This window comes from Equus caballus, chromosome 24, assembly GCF_041296265.1.
Source record: "Equus caballus isolate H_3958 breed thoroughbred chromosome 24, TB-T2T, whole genome shotgun sequence".
In the NCBI taxonomy this organism is placed as follows: Eukaryota; Metazoa; Chordata; class Mammalia; order Perissodactyla; family Equidae; genus Equus; species Equus caballus.
Genome location: NC_091707.1, coordinates 15,843,655 through 15,862,661, shown reverse-complemented (window position 1 = coordinate 15,862,661; position 19,007 = coordinate 15,843,655). Strand labels below are relative to the sequence as shown.

The 19,007-nt window shown below is 45.6% G+C and overlaps 1 protein-coding gene across 29 annotated transcripts in view; it reads right to left on the bottom strand.

Annotated features, from left to right (window-relative positions):
* The window catches only part of SAMD4A (sterile alpha motif domain containing 4A), a 203,093-nt gene that overhangs the window by 82,867 nt on the left and 101,219 nt on the right, over window positions 1–19,007 (bottom strand). For 16 of the 29 annotated variants that reach the window (XR_011432012.1, XR_011432013.1, XM_023627763.2 and 13 more), the window contains one exon: window positions 868–1,386. Coding sequence is in view for 23 of the 29 variants with exons in the window: in XM_023627763.2 (XP_023483531.1) it covers window positions 868–1,386 (519 nt within the window). In the remaining 6 variants the exon portion in view is untranslated. Of the gene's footprint in view, window positions 1–867; window positions 1,387–13,702; window positions 14,031–17,260; window positions 17,370–19,007 lie in introns of those variants that run through there. The other 13 variants (XR_011432017.1, XM_070249527.1, XM_070249525.1 and 10 more) reach the window with 8 other exon arrangements.

Sequence of the window (19,007 nt, the reverse complement as noted above, 5' to 3'; positions counted from 1 at the left end):
AAAGTTATCTTGGCACTGGCACTGTATTCACAGACACATGCAAACTAGCATCAAGGAATTCTGTTTACCGATGGGCCACCCTCCCACATTGCCATTTTATAGAAGCACCAATGGCATGTTTGTCCCTTTGCTCAGCCCAAGTAGGGAGCCACAGAGAGGAGTCCCAGCTGTAGGCAGCGTACTTTGCTTTAGTGATCAAAAGAGCAGAAGGCTGGCCTCTGCTTTCCTTTCCCCCAAAGCAGTTCCTCACCTGCCTCTCCTAAAGGGTTAGACTGAGCGAGATGGCCCCCACATTCACCCCAGGCCACAGTACAGAGCAGCATTCTCAGTTAGCAAACCTGTTCCCCTGGTCAGGAGGAAAGTGCCCCCAACAGCTGGGGATTAAAACAGGAAATGCAAGGGAGGGAACATTCCAGGGTGAAATTAATACAAAAAAAAAAGAAAAATAGAAAAAAAAAGAAAGTGCACAGAGCCCATGAGGCTGTCTGGTTAACCCTGGATTAGAATCAAGTCCAGAGGATCACACACCACTCAGTGCTGGGCAAATCCACAACCCTGGGGAGAGACGGGGCCGGGGCAGTTCTCTCTCCTTCTCTCACCACTTATTCTCTCTTATTTTATTTTATATTTTTTGGTCTATTTGTAACCCAAATTTGGACCGGTCATTTTATCTGCCCAGCATTTTCATCCTTCCAGAGTCAAAGGAGCAACAAGGATGGGGTCCAAAGACCCCTTTCCCACCGCCAATCCCGGTCAGCCCTTCTCTCCCAGGGTTACGGGGTGCTCGGAGCAGACATTCCCAGTGGGACATGCCACACACAGCAAGTCGCCAAAGTGGCTGAGCAGAAGGGTTTCCAGGGCACTTACTTGTACTGGTGCTGGTTCCAATGGTGTTGATTGTGGTGGGGACGGATGAGGAGGAATAGAGAGGCACATGGCCATTCTCACATCCCAGGCTTTTGTCCTGCCAGTTGGAGGCGTTGATGCAAATCCCAGAATCTCGAGAGTTCTGCCACCCATTGAGCTTGTCGTCGGAGTTCTGTCTTTGGTGATAGTAGTGTGTCTGCCCATAATCCACAGAGTCTGAGCGGCCTCGGCTCTGGCCGCCAAAGCTGGTCGACGTGCGGTCCTCCAAGTGATTCAGCCACATGGCTAAAGCACCGCGGTCTTCCAGAGACGTGGCCGGGTGGATCAGAGCATAGGACAGCAGCTGCCTGCTCTCCTCAATGTGCTGGTTGTGCTCAATAGAGTGCGCCAGGATTTTGGGCAGCAGTTTCATATACTCTACTTTAGCGTCGAGGTTTCCTGGCTTCAGCAAAGGCAGGTGAGTTAACAGGAGGGAAATCACTTTATCCTTGGACTCCTGTTGCCATTGGTTAATGATTCCTGAAAAGGAAAATACACAGGCAAATAAGCAAACACACCCACAATGATACGAAACAGCACACTGTGAAGAGAACTCCTGTGGATTAGAGTCCCAATCTATTTACCCCAGCTAAATTTTCTCAAAGTAGCCCACGCGTCAGACGAGATAACCCACCTCAGGGGGTGAGGGGGCAGTGCCCTCAACGAAACACGGAACAAGCATTCTCGGATGTTTGGGTGCTGGATCGAACTCACTCAGGTCACCAGAGAGGGTACAACCATTTTGGTACAAGTTTCCCTTCCTGGAAAAGTCTAGCCACACTCCCAGACAGACGGGGCATGGGAAGAAGAAAATCTCCACCCCTGGCAATCGCCATCCTACCTTCCGTTTCTATGAATTCGACTCCTCTAGGGACCTCGCATAAGTGGAAGCACAGTGTTTGTCCTCACGTGACTGGCTTACTTCACTCAGCACAATGTCTTCAAGTTTCCCCCACGTGAAGATCCATTTTTAACACACTCACAAGGATCCCTTCCTGTTCCCTTCTGACCAAAACACAACTTGTTGCCTTTAGGTAAACATCGGTAAACAACGCACTTTGCTTGACTGGCCTTTGAGAAGTAGCTTGTTCTGGACACTGGTAGTTATCCACAGGACCCAGGCCACAGGAAAGAACACTCCCTTCCAGAAAAGTCATTCCTGATGTCTGGAGACCTCAACTCTGGCCCACTGATGACCCCACAGGGACAGGCAGTCCTACTAGCTTTCATGCGGTATCAGCAGGGTTGAAAAGGGGTTTCTGGAATTTAGCAGAAGGGCTTCACAATTCTAGTAAGGCATAAACATATCAGAACAAGCTCGAGTCCTCTCTGACCATAAGTTACAAACGCATCAGCCACGTACTAGAGGCCTCTCAGGACCACAGGGCATACGTATTCAGAGAAAAGCATCAGGCGAAGAAGGCATGGTGTGTAACGAGAGAAGGCGGGCTTTGGAGTGAGGCAAACCTGGGCCTGAATTCCAGATCTGCCGCTTAATTTGCAAGAGAAACTTGGTGAGTTACTTAACCTCTCTGAGCCTCAACTCCCTCATCAGTCAAGAGTTACTAACAGCACCTGCCCCTCCTTGTGTGGTAGGATTAAATGAGGAAATGTATCAAAAGGACTGATCACGTACTTGATGGTGGAAGTAATTCCTTCTACTTGTCTCTGCATTACTTAGGCCCACATTAGAGCCATGTGGGTGGTTTCTCATACTAAATTTTAAACATAACACAATAGTCCCCCTTATCTGCGGTTCCGCTTTCCGTGTTTTCAGTTACCTGCAGTCAACTGCTGTTGGAAAATATTAAAGGAAAATTCCAGAAATAAACCATTCATACGTTTTAAATCACACACTGTTCTGAGTAGCATGATGAAATCTCATGCTGACTGGCTCTATTCTGCCTGGGACGTCAATCATCCCTTTGTCCAGCGGATCCACACCATATACGCTACCCACCTGTTAGTCACTTAGTAGCCACCTTGGTTATCAGATAACTGTCGACGTATCCCAATGCTTGCGTCCAAGTAACCCTTATTTTACTTAATAAAGGCCCAAGCACAAGAGTAGTGATGCTGGCAATTTGGGTATGCCAAAGAGAAACTGTAAAGTGCTTCCTTTAAGTGAAAAGGTGAAACTTCTCTACTTAACAAGGAAAGAAAAAAAATCATATGTCGAGGTTGCTAAGATCTCCAGTAACTTTTATTAAAATATACTGTTATAAATGTTCTATTTTACTATTAGTTAATATTGTTAATCTCTTACTGTGCCTAATTTATAAGTGGACTTTATCATAGGCATGTCTGTATAGGAAAAAAAACATAGTCTCTATAGGGGTTGGTACTATCCGTGGTTTCAGGCATCCACTGGGGGTCTTGGAACATATCCCCCATGGATAAGGGGGTACTTCTGTATAGAGAAACCAGAGATGATCCAGAGGAGGTCATTAAAAAATATTAGAGTTGGGAAAGAGGTAGAATGTCAAAAGGTGAAAGAAAATGGGGTTATTGAGCTGACAATTGAATAATATGAAGAGATGCTTGAGGATTTCATTAAGTGGGGATGTCATAAGGAGATGAACAGTCAACTGTTTGAAGTAGAAGAGATCAAGATTGAATGTGGAGAAGAAGTGCAGTGTCAGAATGACGAAAGACTCAGAGGAGTCACCAAGGTAGGCTCTACCGTCTCTGTCCTGGAGGCCTGAAGAACAGAGCTGGATGGGCTCGAGGAGCACTGTTGGATGGGAATACAATGTGAGCCACATACGGAAGTCAAATTTTCTAGTTTTAAAAGGAAAGTAAAAACAAGGAGGTAAAATTCATTTTAATGATATGTTTTATTTAATTCAATATATCAAAATATTATTTTTTCAACTTTTAATCAATATAAAATTATTGATGAAACATTTTACACTCTTTTCTTTGTATTAAGTCTTCAAAATCCAGGGTGTCTTTCACCACCAACAGCACATCTCACCTTCGACTAGCCGCATCTGAAGTGCTCAGAAGCCCTATGTGGCTGGTGGCTACTGAACGGGCTAGCACAAGGCTCGAGACACTCACATGGGGAAGGCAGGTGGGAGGGCACAGATGACCTCGGCAGGTCCCTCCCAGCTCCCTGACTCTATATTTAGCTAACTGCCACCTGACACAAGACAACCCAGTGCATTCCATGAGGTACGCAGCCTCCCTTTTAAGGTAGATCTGGGAGATGAAGAAAGCGACCATCCTAACTCTCTCATCAGTGCATTTTCAGCAAACACCCTGCTTGTTTTAAATTATGAACATGCTAGGGATGTAGATAAAATCTACTCATTAAGCCCAAATTGCTAAACAGGCACTAGCAAGAAGCAAAAGGCCTGAGACAAAGATGAATCTCCGTCTGACGCCAACAGTGAGCAGAGCCAGCTAGTGCACACCCTGGAAAATGTACGTTTAAAAATAAAATTTGGGCACAACTTTTTAAAAAAAGGCATGAGGCTGAGGAAGCCCCTGGCTTTCTGCTAGGTCACTTCTCTGTGTGGATACTCTGCTCTTTCGCAAAAGGTCAGCCTGAAAAAAACCATCAGGAACAAAAATAAAATGTGAATAGAACTCAGAGTGCAAACTAAACCGTTATCTGCTTGTAAGCGCTCTCTGCCAGGGATCAACCTGGGGTCTAGAGGAGGGACGAGCACAGCAAAGAGGAAAGGAAAACAGGAGGCCCTGGCCCCGGGCCCTGCCAGGCAAAAAGGGTTCTTTCTTTATCCTCCAGATGAGCTTGGGTGTGTGGGGCTGTGGTGTGGCCCGGAGGACAACCATGACTTTTGCTTACTGCCACTGGGAACATGGCAGGAAGCCTGCCTTCAGAGCGCTAACTCCACTGACTGGATCAGGCGATCTCTGCTACCGCTCCAGCGGCCATGCTGGCGGCTAACTACTGAAATGCTTGCCACAAGCCAGGCATTTTTCTAAGTGCTGTGCATATAATTACTCATTTAATCCTCACAGGAAGCTTATGAAGTAGGTCTTATTACCAGTTTTATTTTACAGATGGGCACACAGAGGCACAGAGAGGTCAAGTAACTTGCCCCAGGTGCCCTGGCAGGATGGGAGTATGCAAATTAGCATAAAGATGCATAAGGGCTATGAGGCTAGAAGAGCTTGGCCACAGGCTAATACATTAACATTTATAATATACATAACCTATAACTATATAACACATAAAATATATTATAATATACATAACCTATAACTATATAACACATAAAATATATAATTATACATTCATATAGAATTACATATAAAGCATATGTACATATGTTATATTTAAAAACATATTAGTAGAGTACATGGATCAGCAGAAGAGTTGGTCAGCTGCAGGCATGTAGAAAAAAAGGAGTTACAGAGACAAAGTAGGTGACACCTACTGTGGCTTTAAAATATGTCCACAATTTCTTTGACACTCCTCTCTCTTTAAAAGGTGGGGTCTAATTAACTTCCTTCCCTTGAGTGCAGGCTGGACTTAATAAGTCACCTCGAGCAAAGAGAACGTAGGGCAGTGTCAGTGTGCGACCCTGTGACTAGGTTATAAAGGCACAGCAGTTCGCACCTTGCTCCCTCACTCTGGGGGGAAGCCAGATGCCATGTGGTGAGGACACTCCAGCAGCCTGACAGGAGGTCCTGATGGTGAGGACCTGAGCCTCCTGCCACACCATGGGAGGGACCATCCCGGAAGCAGCTTGCCCAGCCCCAGTTAAGCCTTCAGACCACTGCCCTCCAGACAACATTCCGAGGGACCACCCATATTCCAGGTCGGCAGAAACCGTGGGATATCATGTTTATTGTTGTTTTAAGTTGCTACATTTTGGGCAATTTGTTATGTGGCCAAAGATAACTAACACACCTCTCCAAGTGCCTCTCCAGGAAAAAGGAAGTTTTAGCCATTTGGCTTTGAGAAGTTCAGTCCTTCGGGAAAAGTCATTCCCACACTGAGATGGACTCATGAAGCTAAGCTGTTGCCACTAAACACGCACTTCACTTAGCTGCCCACATGCTGACTACTCACTCAGCAAACCACCTTTGGACTGTGATTCAGCTCCCCAGACATACCTTCAGGGAGAGAATGAACTGATCATACAGACTCGAGGTATTTCTAGATTCCACGACGATGATTTTTCAGGGCAACTCAATAAACGGCTTCTGATTATGATTTGGCTCCCTGCGGAGGCCTTCCCGTGCTGATTGTATGGACTTTGGGTACACCTGGTCCCTCTGATGATGGCTCCTCATGGCAAATTAATAAGCCAGGATTGTAGGGTATACTTCCCCACTTTCTAGTTAGTGTGAGTCAGTCTCTCAGGGTGACCATCCCCAGGGCACGGACGAGTGAGAATCTCCATCCTCAAACAGAAGCCAGGTCCTGCAGTGGTACATGATGGCTAGGTCCTGCCCAGCTGCCCACTGGCTTCCTTTGTGGCATCCACACCACCTTCCAGAGAGCATGTGTAGTCAATAGAGTCTCCTTACTAGGGAAGACCCAGGAATCCTCAAAGTTTTCACTTCATTGATCACTCTGTAATGCCATTTCTATTCTTATCCCCAATGTCACTCTATTCAGTAGGCAGTCTGGAAAACAGAAGTCCGAGAACAGCAAGGTTCAGTGATGCCAACTCACCTCTATTACTTTCTCTGAATATTTTCTCTACGATTTCCCTGAACGAGGAGCAGAGATTTAAGGGTTTGCTGGATGTTTTATGTGGGTAAAATTTAATGATTTATAATTGATAAACCAGTAACATAGGAGCAGTGAGAAAAATTTTACAGAGCTATAGTTAAAGACCATGAGGATTAGGAAACTCTCCCAATGATTCTTGGAGTGACACAGAGTGTGTTTAAACACCAAGTCTGGTATTATTACTACACAGTGGTATGTCAATGTTTAAGGGCTCCAGTTGTTAGTAAATTACTCTTAAATTGCTATTTTATTATATCCTTGTTTTCAGTTTAATAACATTTACCATAAAAGGATTTCTCACAAGTGTATTTAGGCAATTTGCTCATGCAAGAAATGGCTGGAAATTAAGTGCACACATACAAGAAGAACTGGTTAAATAAATGTGCTAAAAGGCAGGAACACTAGTGGGTATGAAACGGTCAAATGCTCTTGGAAGAACTTATATTACAAACTCAATCCTAGACGCATCACATAATAAAGGCTTCTAAATTAGTGCAACTCTGCACAACGCAAGGATAGACAGCTAGTGGTAACACCACACACCATGCCTTTGGTAGGGATGTGAGCTGACACAGGGCACCTGAAAACCAGGGGGGGAAATGGCAAACACCAACGTGGCAAAGGGTGGGATTCTTGTGTTGGCACCTGCACTTGCCTATTGTCTCCCAAGGTGCCGTCTTGAACTAAAGGTGACTAGAGAAGCACCTGCATCACTTGGGGGAGCCCTGCAAGTGACGTGGATTAGACCAGTTATGATGGCAGACCCAGGTAATATGGGGTTACTGATCCCTACAGCTGCAAGCAGTGCTTTGAGAAGATACAAAGGATTGAGAAGATAGAAACTTTCTCCTATCTTCAAGAAGTGTGATCATGGCTTCCAGGATAGCCTGACAGATCCTTGCCTCCTGTACTCACACCCTTGTGCACTCCTTTACCACACTGCATCCGAACAGCTCCATGTGCAACAGACGTGATGGAGGTGTCCTGAGATCAGGTCATAAATGGAACTGCAGCTTCATGTCACTCTCTTGGTCAGCTCACTTGGGGGAAAGCTAGCACCCCAATCACAAAGACACTCAAAAGAGGCAGCCCTGGAAGAGGCCTGTCTGGGAGGAGCTCAGGCCTCCTACTGACAGCCAGCATCAACTTGACAGCCGTCTGAGAGAGCCATCTTGAAAGTGGAGTCTCCGGCTCTAGTCAATATCGTAACTGTATCTTTGCAAGAGACCTCCAGCCAGAACAACCCAGCTAGGCTGTTCCAAATTCCTGACCCTCAGACGGCTGTGAGATAAACATTGTTGTGTGAAGCCATTAAGTTTGGGGTAACTTGTTACACAGCAATAGTTAACTGATACAAGGAGCTTCACGTTACTTGGCCAAAATCACTCAAAAATGCTACTGCCCCTTGAATTCACTAGAAATGGCAGAGATCTATATAGTGGTTTCCATAGCCCATTATAACCACTAGAACTTTCTCTGAGAGCCTGAAGGTCATTAGATGCTGGTCATTCTTAGGCACCTGACTGTCCTCAGAGGGCAAGAACCAGGTACCTCTGGCCCCAACAAACACCAATAGTGACCTACCTAACACTCCAGAGTGATCTGGTCATCTCTTCAATGGGAACTTTCCATCTTAGTCACTCTTTTCCAGGGTACTGGCATGGATGAATGCTCCAGGAGGGCTCCTTTGCTCCTGAAGGACCCAGGCCAGGAGTGAACTAGTGCTGAGATCTCAGCCAAGGGCTCAAGAGTTGGGATTCACCTTCAGGCTTCTGACACCTCCACCTGGCTCTGACCAATTCTTACGAGTATGCAGACAACCCCCACATTTGTATCACCAGCCCAGGTCTCTCCCTGAGTTTCACACTCCCATATCCAACTGCATCCTCTACATCTCCACTCAGATGATCTCAAAAAGTTAACATGTCCAAAGCTGACCTCTTGCTCTCGCTCTCACTAGATCTGCTCTTTGGCTCTTCTTCTCTATCTCAGCAAACGGCTTTTCCACCTTTCTAGTAGCTCAGGTCAAAACCTTGGAGTATCCTTGACTCCGTTCTCTTACATCCCATATTTAATGTGTCAGCAAATCCCGTGCACCGAATCTTCAAAATATATCCAGAATCTAACTACCTCTCACCATGCTTCTGCATTCCACCCCCCTCCCAACAGTCTATTATCAACAGAACAACCAGAATAATCTTCCTGTACTAGAAGCTAAGCCATGTCACTTCTGTGATCAAACATTCCAGTGGTTTCCCATCTTACTTTGAGTAGAAGCCATACAATTAGCCCCTCTGTGATCTAGCCCCAACCCCTACTACTGTCCCCATTTAGTTCAGTCCATACTGGCTTCCTTGCTGGTCCTTTAACACGCCTACCTCCCAAACTTTCCACTTGCTATTTCCTCTGCCTGGAATACTTTCCCCCTAGACCCACAGTTAGCTTCCCACAGTTCTGTCTTTGCTCCAATGTTACCTTCTTAGTGAGACCTTCTCTGTCCATGCAATGTTAAATTACCCACGTCACCCCCTCACCCTACACTCCCTACCCCCCTGCCCTGCTTTATTTTTCTCCATAGCACTTACCCTGTGATGTGCTGTGTATTACACTTACTTTCTGTCTTTCTCGACTAGACCATAAGCTCCACGAGGTAGTGTTGTCTCCACTTTCCCATGCATTATCATTTCCTTAATCACATTTTTTAATGGCTAGACAAAGTTGTCCCCAGGCATTTTGTTTGATAGTGGTTTAACAGACTATGTGATTTCTTACTCAAAATCTTAGGTACTTCCTAGAAATTTCCTTTAAATTAAGACTGATGGAATGGGTGACTTGCAAACAAAAGTAGATACCAACTGTCACCCGAAAACTGTTCAGTCACCTCTTTCTCATATGATGCTGCAGAATTTTGATTACTTTTAGCTTTAATATCAAATAAAAACAGGAACATGTAAAAAAGGGAAACACAATAATTAGCTCAATTTTCAAAATCTTTAGTACATCCCCTTTCTCTATTGTCTATTTAGGATGAAAAATTTCCCCACATGCTTGAAAACAAAAGCATAATGTATGCCTTTCCTGATTGTAACTGACACCAATTAAAGTAATCTTCATGATAAAGATTTGAGAGGCTGAGACAGCAGAATTAAATGTATTTAATACGACTCTTTTGCAAACATCTGTTGAAGAAAGAAAACCAATGCCAATAGGATTGTGTTAAGACTGTCGTATGTCCAAGTTTTTTTGGCCATAAGTGATTATGTTCTAATAAAATCTCATAGGAACGGGTCTCCTAAGAGTCATATAAATTAGAGATGAAGAAAATGTTACCTTACTCTTGACAAATGCAAGATAAATCCTGGCAAACCACATTCAGCTAGTTTTTTATACCAAAATCCCCTCAGGGGAGAGGCTGTAAAATGTCCCACGAGCAGGAAGCTTCCCATTCGCTAATCTCTGGGGCCACTCTCACACTCCCAGACCACCGCTGACAAAACCCCATCCCACAAAGTGACTCTCCAATAGTATTTCAAAATAATGAATTAGCAGTCCTCAAGCCAACCTTGCAAAGGAGAACGATATGCTTTGAACTATACACTTAGAGTCAAGCCTTGTTTCACAAGAAGCACTAGACACGAGGACCTTGAAAGAAGCACCCCCTGGTCCAGGTAGCCTAACAGCTATACTATTTGTTAACGAACTCTAAGACCAAAATCCTTGGCAATGTCCAGACAGAGTCAACAAAGGAGTGTCTTGGGAGCAATATAAACAGGTCAAATCACAAAAGAATAGTTCCTACTTCATCCAACAGACCACACTGAACAAGAGCCACTTCACACAATAGGTTTATAAACCTCAGGAGTCCAGGAACGGCCAGAGTGAACAAGTGTCACCTCTGACATTAGGGAGCCACTCGATGTCTTTAAATGAGTCTGGACTGTTAAGTCACTGGGTCTTACGCTTTCTAAAATAATTAGGAAGTTGCTTGACAATTTATAGACAAAATTTCTCATTTTGACATATAGGAATCCAAAGTATAAGTATGGAAGTAAGACCCTGCGATGTGTGTAACTTTGTAAATACTGTCACCAAGGAACTGCACATATATATTCCCAAAATATACATGTTAGCAAAGGTGATAGTAAAATTTATGTATCACTCATTTAGGCATGAAATCTGAATTACATGTACAAGTTATTCTACAGAGGAGAGAATGAACAACTTTGTGGAGGCAGGCTATTCAAATCCATGGTCACAAATGAACTGTTACTATATTTGAAAAGAAGAGCCTAGTCAACTGCACAAGGACGGAGCTGGGCGACCGACCCTAGAACATAACCAATCCTGCTCTAGTCCTCATGAGGCACGGCCCTGTAGAGGGAGCTAGAGGCACGCCTCCCTTTCCAGTTCTCTTGAGCTATCAGCCAACTCCAAGATTTACGCAAAGGTAAGCAGAGAAGGCAGCTTAATTTCACCTGTTACTTGTGCACTAAACTCATTTTTAGATTAGTAGGTCTGTCGGTGCCATCAGAACAAGATTTTTTAGATCTTTTGATCTTTTTAAATTCTAAAGTCCCCCGGGGTAGTGGGGTAAGAAGGAGAAAAGGCAGGAAGGACGATGGTAAAGGATGAAGTTCTCTACTCAGGAATGAGAATGGCCAAGGCTGTTTCCCTCCTTCTGGGCACCCCGCCGTGAAATTAAATAGACCCAGAGGTCAGTGGCTGCAGCAGAATTAGGAGGATTGACCAGATGAGGACCCCTGGCTTTACTAGACTTTGTGGGAATGCTGCAGGAGCAGAAGGAGACAAGGGCTCAGAGCCCACAGCTACAAGGTCTGTGGACAAGGGCCTCTTGCTCATCCTTCCTGAGTCTCAAACACACTGTCTAGAATTCTAACCCAAAGGAGCATGGAGCCAGCCAGAGGACGTAGGCCACTCTGGTCCAGAGTCGGCAGTGATAGCAGTGGCCTGTTTTGTTTTCATCTAGGTTTACACCACCACCTTTGCAGGTGGAGGTATTTTGCTAGGATCAGTCCTTTTCAGTGGGGTGTCACTTCAGATATAGCCATGGGTAAAGCTTTGTACCCCATAGAAATGTCTGGAGTACAAAGAATTTGGAGAGAATCATACCAGAGGGGTAGGGAAGTACTTTAAGAAGGTCTCCAATTATAGAACCAACAGGCAACTCTGTAAGGAGAGAATCCATTTTCTAAAGTAACCCCAGAACCTCCTGCAGACCTCCAGCCAGTATCTAACACAGTATTTACTGGAAAAACATAAAGGGCTTAACTGATTATCACTATGCCAGGGGAGACTTGACCTGTGGCTATTAAAGCTTAAAAGAGAAGGTTATTTATCACCATGCTCTCTGCTGTAGGGGCTCCCTGTATACATCCAAACCCTCTCCCTCCCGCCCCCATCGTCATCCACGATGTAGTTTAAGAAATTGCCTTTCTCCCTGAGCCCTGTGGTCCATGCTGGCCCTCACTGCCTCCCACGCCACTGTTAGCTCAGCGATGTGCACACTGGTACGACGCTCCTTCTGCTCAGTCAGACCGCTGGCTCCTGGAGGGCAGCGACCATGCCTCCCGTTCTGTGTCTCCTATTCGCTTGCCTAGGTTGGTGCTGATGACGCAGGCTTGCTGGACCAAACTGGACAAGAGATACATGCACTTTCCTATGACGGATGCAACACGGCAGATCTGTTTCTTCTCAGCTTTGTCTGTCTCTCATTAAGTTTCTGGTTAGGTTAAGGGTCAACAATGGAAACCTCTGGACCAGGGCAGAACGGTGGGGGACACTGGGCCCCAGCAAAGGGAGAGCTCTGGTCTCTTCACAGGTAGATGCCCCCTAGCGTCTTCACATCAGCCCCCTCCTGAGTCCCTCCTGAGGCCCTGTCCACTCTCTAAGGCCACCTCCCCCACTCCACTCACACACACACAGGTGGGAAAGCCAAGCCATCCTGAGACCTGGACCCCAAGACACAGCTTACAACCACCTAAGATGGGCTCGGTTGTCTTGGGGCTCTGTTCCGAGGTATTTACTTCCAAGAACTGTAGGAGTATCAGGTGCTCTAAGTGACTTGAAGGAAGAGAAAAGAAAGATAATAAAGCATAGTGATTGAGAGCACAGATTCTAGCTGTATTTTCTGGGTTTGAATCCAGATCTTCCATTTAGTTAGCTGTGTGACCTTGGGCAATTCACTTAACCACTCTGTACATTTCAGTTTCCTCATCTGGAAATGGGATACCTCACAGGATTATTGTGATGTTTGAATTATTTAATCTGTGTGAAGCTTGGGGACCACTGTCTGGCCTATAGTGAATGCTATATAATTGTTAGTGACAGTCACCATCATCTAAGAGACCAGGATGATGCTCCATGGGACCCTTTCCTAGAGACTGGGGGAGGGAAGGAGGGGAGAATGCGAGAGCCAAAAAGGCCTAAGGCACTCGTTCTCAAAGTGTAGGCAGTTGGTACACTTGGGAACTTGTTAGAAATGCCAATTCTGCAACCCCTAGCTACATCTACTGAGTCAGAGACTCTGTGTTTAAAAATCCCTTCAAATCATTTGGATCCAGGCTTAAGTTTGAGAACCACTGGTCTTTCCAGCTTTGGGATGATCAGCTGGTTAAGGCTAATGTGAAATCAGGAGGGAAAAATAAATTTCCTACCAGGAGAAAGGCTAAGGGGATCACTTCAAAGGGTGGCAAGGACCTGCTTTTAAGAGGAAGTTGTTGGATTAAAAAACATAACAAGCAAGCAAAATGTCATAATAATTCTAGGACAGGACTGATCTCTCAAGTTTTCCATTCACAGCAATATAGCCAGTTAAAAGGAGTGAGAGGGCCTTCTGGGGCTGGACTTGGGCACAGCTGGGTTTGAAGAGTGCCATCAGAACATTAGACAAAGCTGACCAGGCCTGGGGCGGCTCGTGAATAAAACGAAGGTGAGAATTTCCATTTTAAAGCATCTTCGCCATAGAAGCACACCCTCACAAGCCACCCCACATCATCCCCAGAGTTTTGGGCTGCTCTCAGGAGGCCCAGAGGAGCCTGGACCACAGAGCCAGAGCATTACCTCTAAATGGCTGCTCTGGAGAGCGTTTGGTGAAGAAGTATCAACTCACGGGTCTGACGATGAACCACGAAACATGCAGCAACAGGAGCAAAATCTCTTGATTAGAGGACCATACTATTTTGCTGAGTCTGAGGGGGAGGGCACAGACGCTGTACAGGTTATGTGGAGCTGAACACATTACAGTTGAACGAGATGTTAGGTGAAAATGTTGTGAGTTGATGGAATTATCACATACGGGATTGCTCCATCTCCTCCCTCTCCACTTTGTCCTCCTTTTCTTCCCCTCCTCTGGTGTCCACTGGCCACAGCTCATCATTATTGAGTGTCCAGCTGGGTATTGTGATGTCAGAGGCATCACCCTCCCTGCAATGATGCCTGAGGAGAGACTAGCAGCCCAGCCCTGTGTGGGGACATATGGCTCTGATTTGTGCTCTCGTGACAACACATGACACCATGCTCCCTCCACCTACCTGATAACATCTCACATCTCATACATCTCCAGGAGCCCTCATCCTCCCCTCCCAAAACCAACATGGTCTTCAGGGAAACTGAGACACAGAGAAACTCGCCCAAGTTCACATGGCAATGCCCTGGGACAGCTGTAAACAGTGCCAGAGCTTCCTGACCACTTGTCCACACCAATCCAAGGGATCCAGCAGCCTTTTATAGAAAGTTTCCACATACCTTCTATTCCTAACCCGATCACAAGCAATGCTGGTCTGCGTGCTTCGGAAGCACCAGCAGACTCTGTGTCACAGGCTTAGTAATGTGCCCCATTTAGGACCATGAGCACAACTTGATTGCAGGGACACTAATTCTAGATATTCTTCTTGGGCTGCTTTTTTGTTTTTATTTCAAACACAGCTAACTAATCAGAGCTTTATACATCAAGAAAGCCAACTTTGACTCTCCAAGAAAAATCAGCAGCTTACCACATGCAACCCTTTCTGGTCATCCCCACGATGCCAAGAATGGCAAGTCTGCAGTTTTGGGGTAGGAAGAACACTTTGTTCCTAACTGCCCATCGTGGGGCAGGACTCATCTTTTTTTTGTTTTTATTTTGCAAGCTGACAGTAACTGTACTGAGAAAATGAAAGATAATCTAATAAACAGAGATCATCACTTACTTAGATAATATATATACATATATATTTCTAAAGTTATCAGAATGTTTTGACCTTGAGATCTAAAATGGGTAGAGCCTTTGGAAGAAAAGGAAGCAGGCCCCTTGGAATCAGATCTGAAGGTGAAGGTGAAGAATAGAAAAATAACCTTTAGCACATGGCTTGCTCCACTAATCACTGAACAAATTCCAGTGCCTAAATAAAGCACACATATCGGAAGAACTGGCTCATTTATAAGACAACTGACGGGCCAAGACAGAGAGCACTCGGCAGCCAATAAGGCGATTCGGTTTCTCAACATGACAGAAGTACATTTCAACCGTGTAGTAAATAAAATAAAACTTCATTGTAGAAGAGCCCCAACTTAGTCCCCCATGTGATCGCCTTTGCTGCCTCCTCATGTGACTGGCCTCCTAATTTAGAGTGTAACCAACTCCCAATGACCTGTAATAACACCATTCCCAAATTAGAGCTCTCAATTTGACTTGGCCTCAGTCCCTTCCTCAAAGCAAAATAAAGCATCCGTTTTCTTTTTTTCACATTCATAATACTCTCCTTTTTGAGTTGCCAACTCAAACCCTGCTCCAGTCAGATTGAGCCCTTCTTCTATTTTTTTTTTTTTCTGGTTAGCCAAAGAGCCTGATGGAAAAACACCAAGAGACAAAAACAAAAACAAAATCAGACGAAAATTCCAAGTAAGTGACATTCAGCTGGAAAAGCTATGATTCACATGCAAATAAAAATCTCCTGAATTCACTGTTATATGACGCAAGTCCCTGGCTTCGACATAAAAAAGGCAGAATGAAATCACCCACAATTAAACTCACTCTGGAATACTGGAATTCTCTGGCTAGGCCTCCCCAACTAATGATAAGAAAACCCCCCTACTGTACCAGAAGGAAGCTAATTGTATTGGATCCCAGGGCATCCCCACCTCAGCTGACTCTCACTCCTGAACACTCCCCAGTCCAGCATTCTCCACCTGCCCTCACTCCCCACCCGGACTCCAGACCTGCTCTGGGATGGGGCTCAGACGGGTCTCCCAGGGGGCAGCCCTCTTTCCAGCAGACATGAGGGGACTGTGCCGAGAACCCCGGACCTCAACCCCACCCCACTCTAGGATGCTAGTGTGGAGGAAAGCTTTCTATGGAGCTCTGGCAAGATCTCTGCCAGACTATGCAGGGCCTCTGTTTAAGCTTCATAGCATCACCAGCCTCTGATCTCAAGTCCAGGCCCAAGATAGTTTCACAAGTCACCTCTTCTGACTGGTAGGTAATTTGCCATTCCACTTCCCCTTTTTCTCCTCAGGGGAAAGTTGACCAGACACCACTTTCTTTTTCTCCAGATGGTTCACTTAGGACGCACACTCCACCTGCCTGAGACTCACAGAATTCTGGAGATGGAAGGGCTCTCAGAGACCCTCTGGCCCTGCCTTTGCTAGCTGTGGGAGCCCCACCACACAATTCCTCCCTGATGGGTCTCCCAGGCTGAGCTACTCCCCAGCCATAGGGAGCCTACCTCTACCATCAATGAGAGCCAGGAGGGCTGAGGCCAGAACTGGCCTCTCTGCAACTTCTTCCCATTCAACAGATGCCGATTTTTCTGAAACCACAAAGAATGAATCTACATATACTTGTACAGCCATGTTCATAGCAGCAATATTCACAACAACCAAAAGCAACCCAAATGTCCATCAACAGATGAATGGATAAACAAATGTGGTCTATACATACAATAGAATATTATTGTCTCTAAAAACAATGAAATTCTGACACATGCTACAACACAGACGAACCTTGACAACATTGTGCTAAGTGAAAGAAGGCAAACACAAAAGGATGAATATGGTATGATTCCACTCACATGAGGTACCCAGAACAGGCAATCACAGGGACAGAGAGTAGAATAGAGGTTGCCAGGGCTTGAGAGGAGGAGGCAGTTATTGTTTAATGTGTAAAGAGTTTCTGCTTGGAATGATGAAAAAGTTCTGGAAATAAATAGTGGTGACAGTAGCACAACATTGTGAATATAATTAATATAACAGAACTGTACACTTAAAAATGATTAAAATGGCAAATTTTACATATAATTTTATGTATAACAAAATACAAAAAAAAAAATCTACTTCTCCTTTCACAAGATGGCCATCCCCCTAAATTTTTTCAGGATAAAAATCTCCAGTTGCTTATAATCCTGAAAGAATGCAATGTAAAGACCCCCACAGCCTGCTGGCCACCCTCCTCTGGGTCCACTCAATGTCTCTTTGAAAACCTGGCACCCAGAACTGAACAGCAGACTGCGCTCGGTCACCTCCTCCCCAGTGTCACCCTCCGAGGCACCCAGCTTAACCCACAGTCAAAAGCAGCACAGCGTGGGCCTCCTGACTCCCTGTTGCGGCTACCAGGGCAAAAGGGGCCACGTGCGAAAAACATACCGAATTCCACCCCATGCCCCTGCTGCTGCTTCCTCAGGCCCAGATCCATTTCCCAGTCAGCTGTGGGCAGCTGCAGCTGAGCAGTGGAAACGAGCAGAGACAATTCAAGGGGGCATGGGGTGGGGCAGCCTCTCAGCTGAGCACACCCTGGCCTCTCCACAGATCGCCCTTGTTTCTTGTGGGCGTTTGGCAAATGCAAATGGGGCGGGCACAGGAGGCAGCTCTCTCCAGGCACTCAAGGATGCCTCATCTCAGCCACCCAGCACGAGCCTGTGGCCACCATCACGGTGCTCAGCCACCAAGCTGGACCAACCTCCCTGGGCTCCATGCACTCGCCCCTCTTGGTCCATCTGGAAAAGGTTTGAAAGTTTGAGGTAGGAAAGTTTCCATTTGCATTTTAAAGTGTGTTGAAACTGAGCAGCGTGGGTGTTGATCTGATTGCACAAGTGAGTAACCCACTTCCTGAAAGTCAATTGCTCATCCTGGAAGTGGACCAGTGATTTTGGGGTGCCATCTGAAGAGTCACTAACTGGGTAAATATTCACTGGCACAAGTCATGGAGCTTTTCTAGGAATGTCAGTTAATTTGCTAAATTAATGACCCTTAAGGTGGCACCCTCAAAGAAAAGTTACTTCGTCTTTAACAGGTGAGTAATTTATGCCTGGGCCAGGGTATTGGGGAGAGAGCCTCTCTGACCAGTTAGAATAACCACACGTAAATTGAAACCAAGCCTGACTTTAAAATCTCTACCTATTAACTTTACTTGACTCTTGATTTTCTATTAACATCTGAACCAATGATGGGTTGACTGTGGAAATCTCTGTTTTCTATGCCAATATTTAGCCTGGAGTCTGAAATGACAAGATTTGACAAACCCCTTCTCTGTGAGTCTGCCGGCCCCAGGAATTCCATACAGAAGATCTCATATATGCGCCACTCACTAAAAGACTGTGCCCACCTGGATACACCTGGAGACATGCCTCCCGTTCCCCTCAGTGGAACAATTTAGACTCCAATCAGCTGGCCTGAAAAAGCCTTTGCCTTGAAGAATAAAAAGGTGATTTCTTTTTGGCTCAATCAATCACTTAAAACAATCCTTTCAAAAAGACTACTGTGCCATCTTCTCCTCCTCCTTCAAGAAACAGGCAGTCTGCAGGAAGTAATCCAAATTTTCTGATTAAAAACATGCAGATAGATGAATGTTTTCAGAGCTCTGCTGGAAAGAGCATGAGTTTGCGTGTGTGGTGGGCTCTGATGTAAAAATAAATCAAGCTGAGAAGTGATTCTCAATGGAAGAATTGATGGAATTTATTCTTCTCATGGAAGCTAAGGAATTTAATAGAGAAAAGGTCATTCTGAATTCCCAATCTCATGCTCAGCCTCCCTCCAGCAATCTTCTCAACCTCCCTCGAATAAGCCCTCTCAGCAAAGAACTTAGGAATTATAGGTGACTGTGTTGGGCTCAGGCATCACCACCACCCACGTGGGTCTTCCTAGACAGAAACGTGGCTTCCTTGACCCTCCATGAAGCCTGGCGTGGTCCTGTGCCTTGGACTCTGTCCTACTTCACAACCACATGTGTCTGGGTTTTAGGCCAACCCTACAAGATATCCTGGCATCAGATGCCATCTACCTGCTATTCCATCCCCATCAGGGGTACCCCAGAAAGGAGATGACTGTGACTCCAAGAGATGACAGCCCTCCCCAGTGTTCTGGAGCCTCAGACCATGAAGGCCAGAGCATCAGT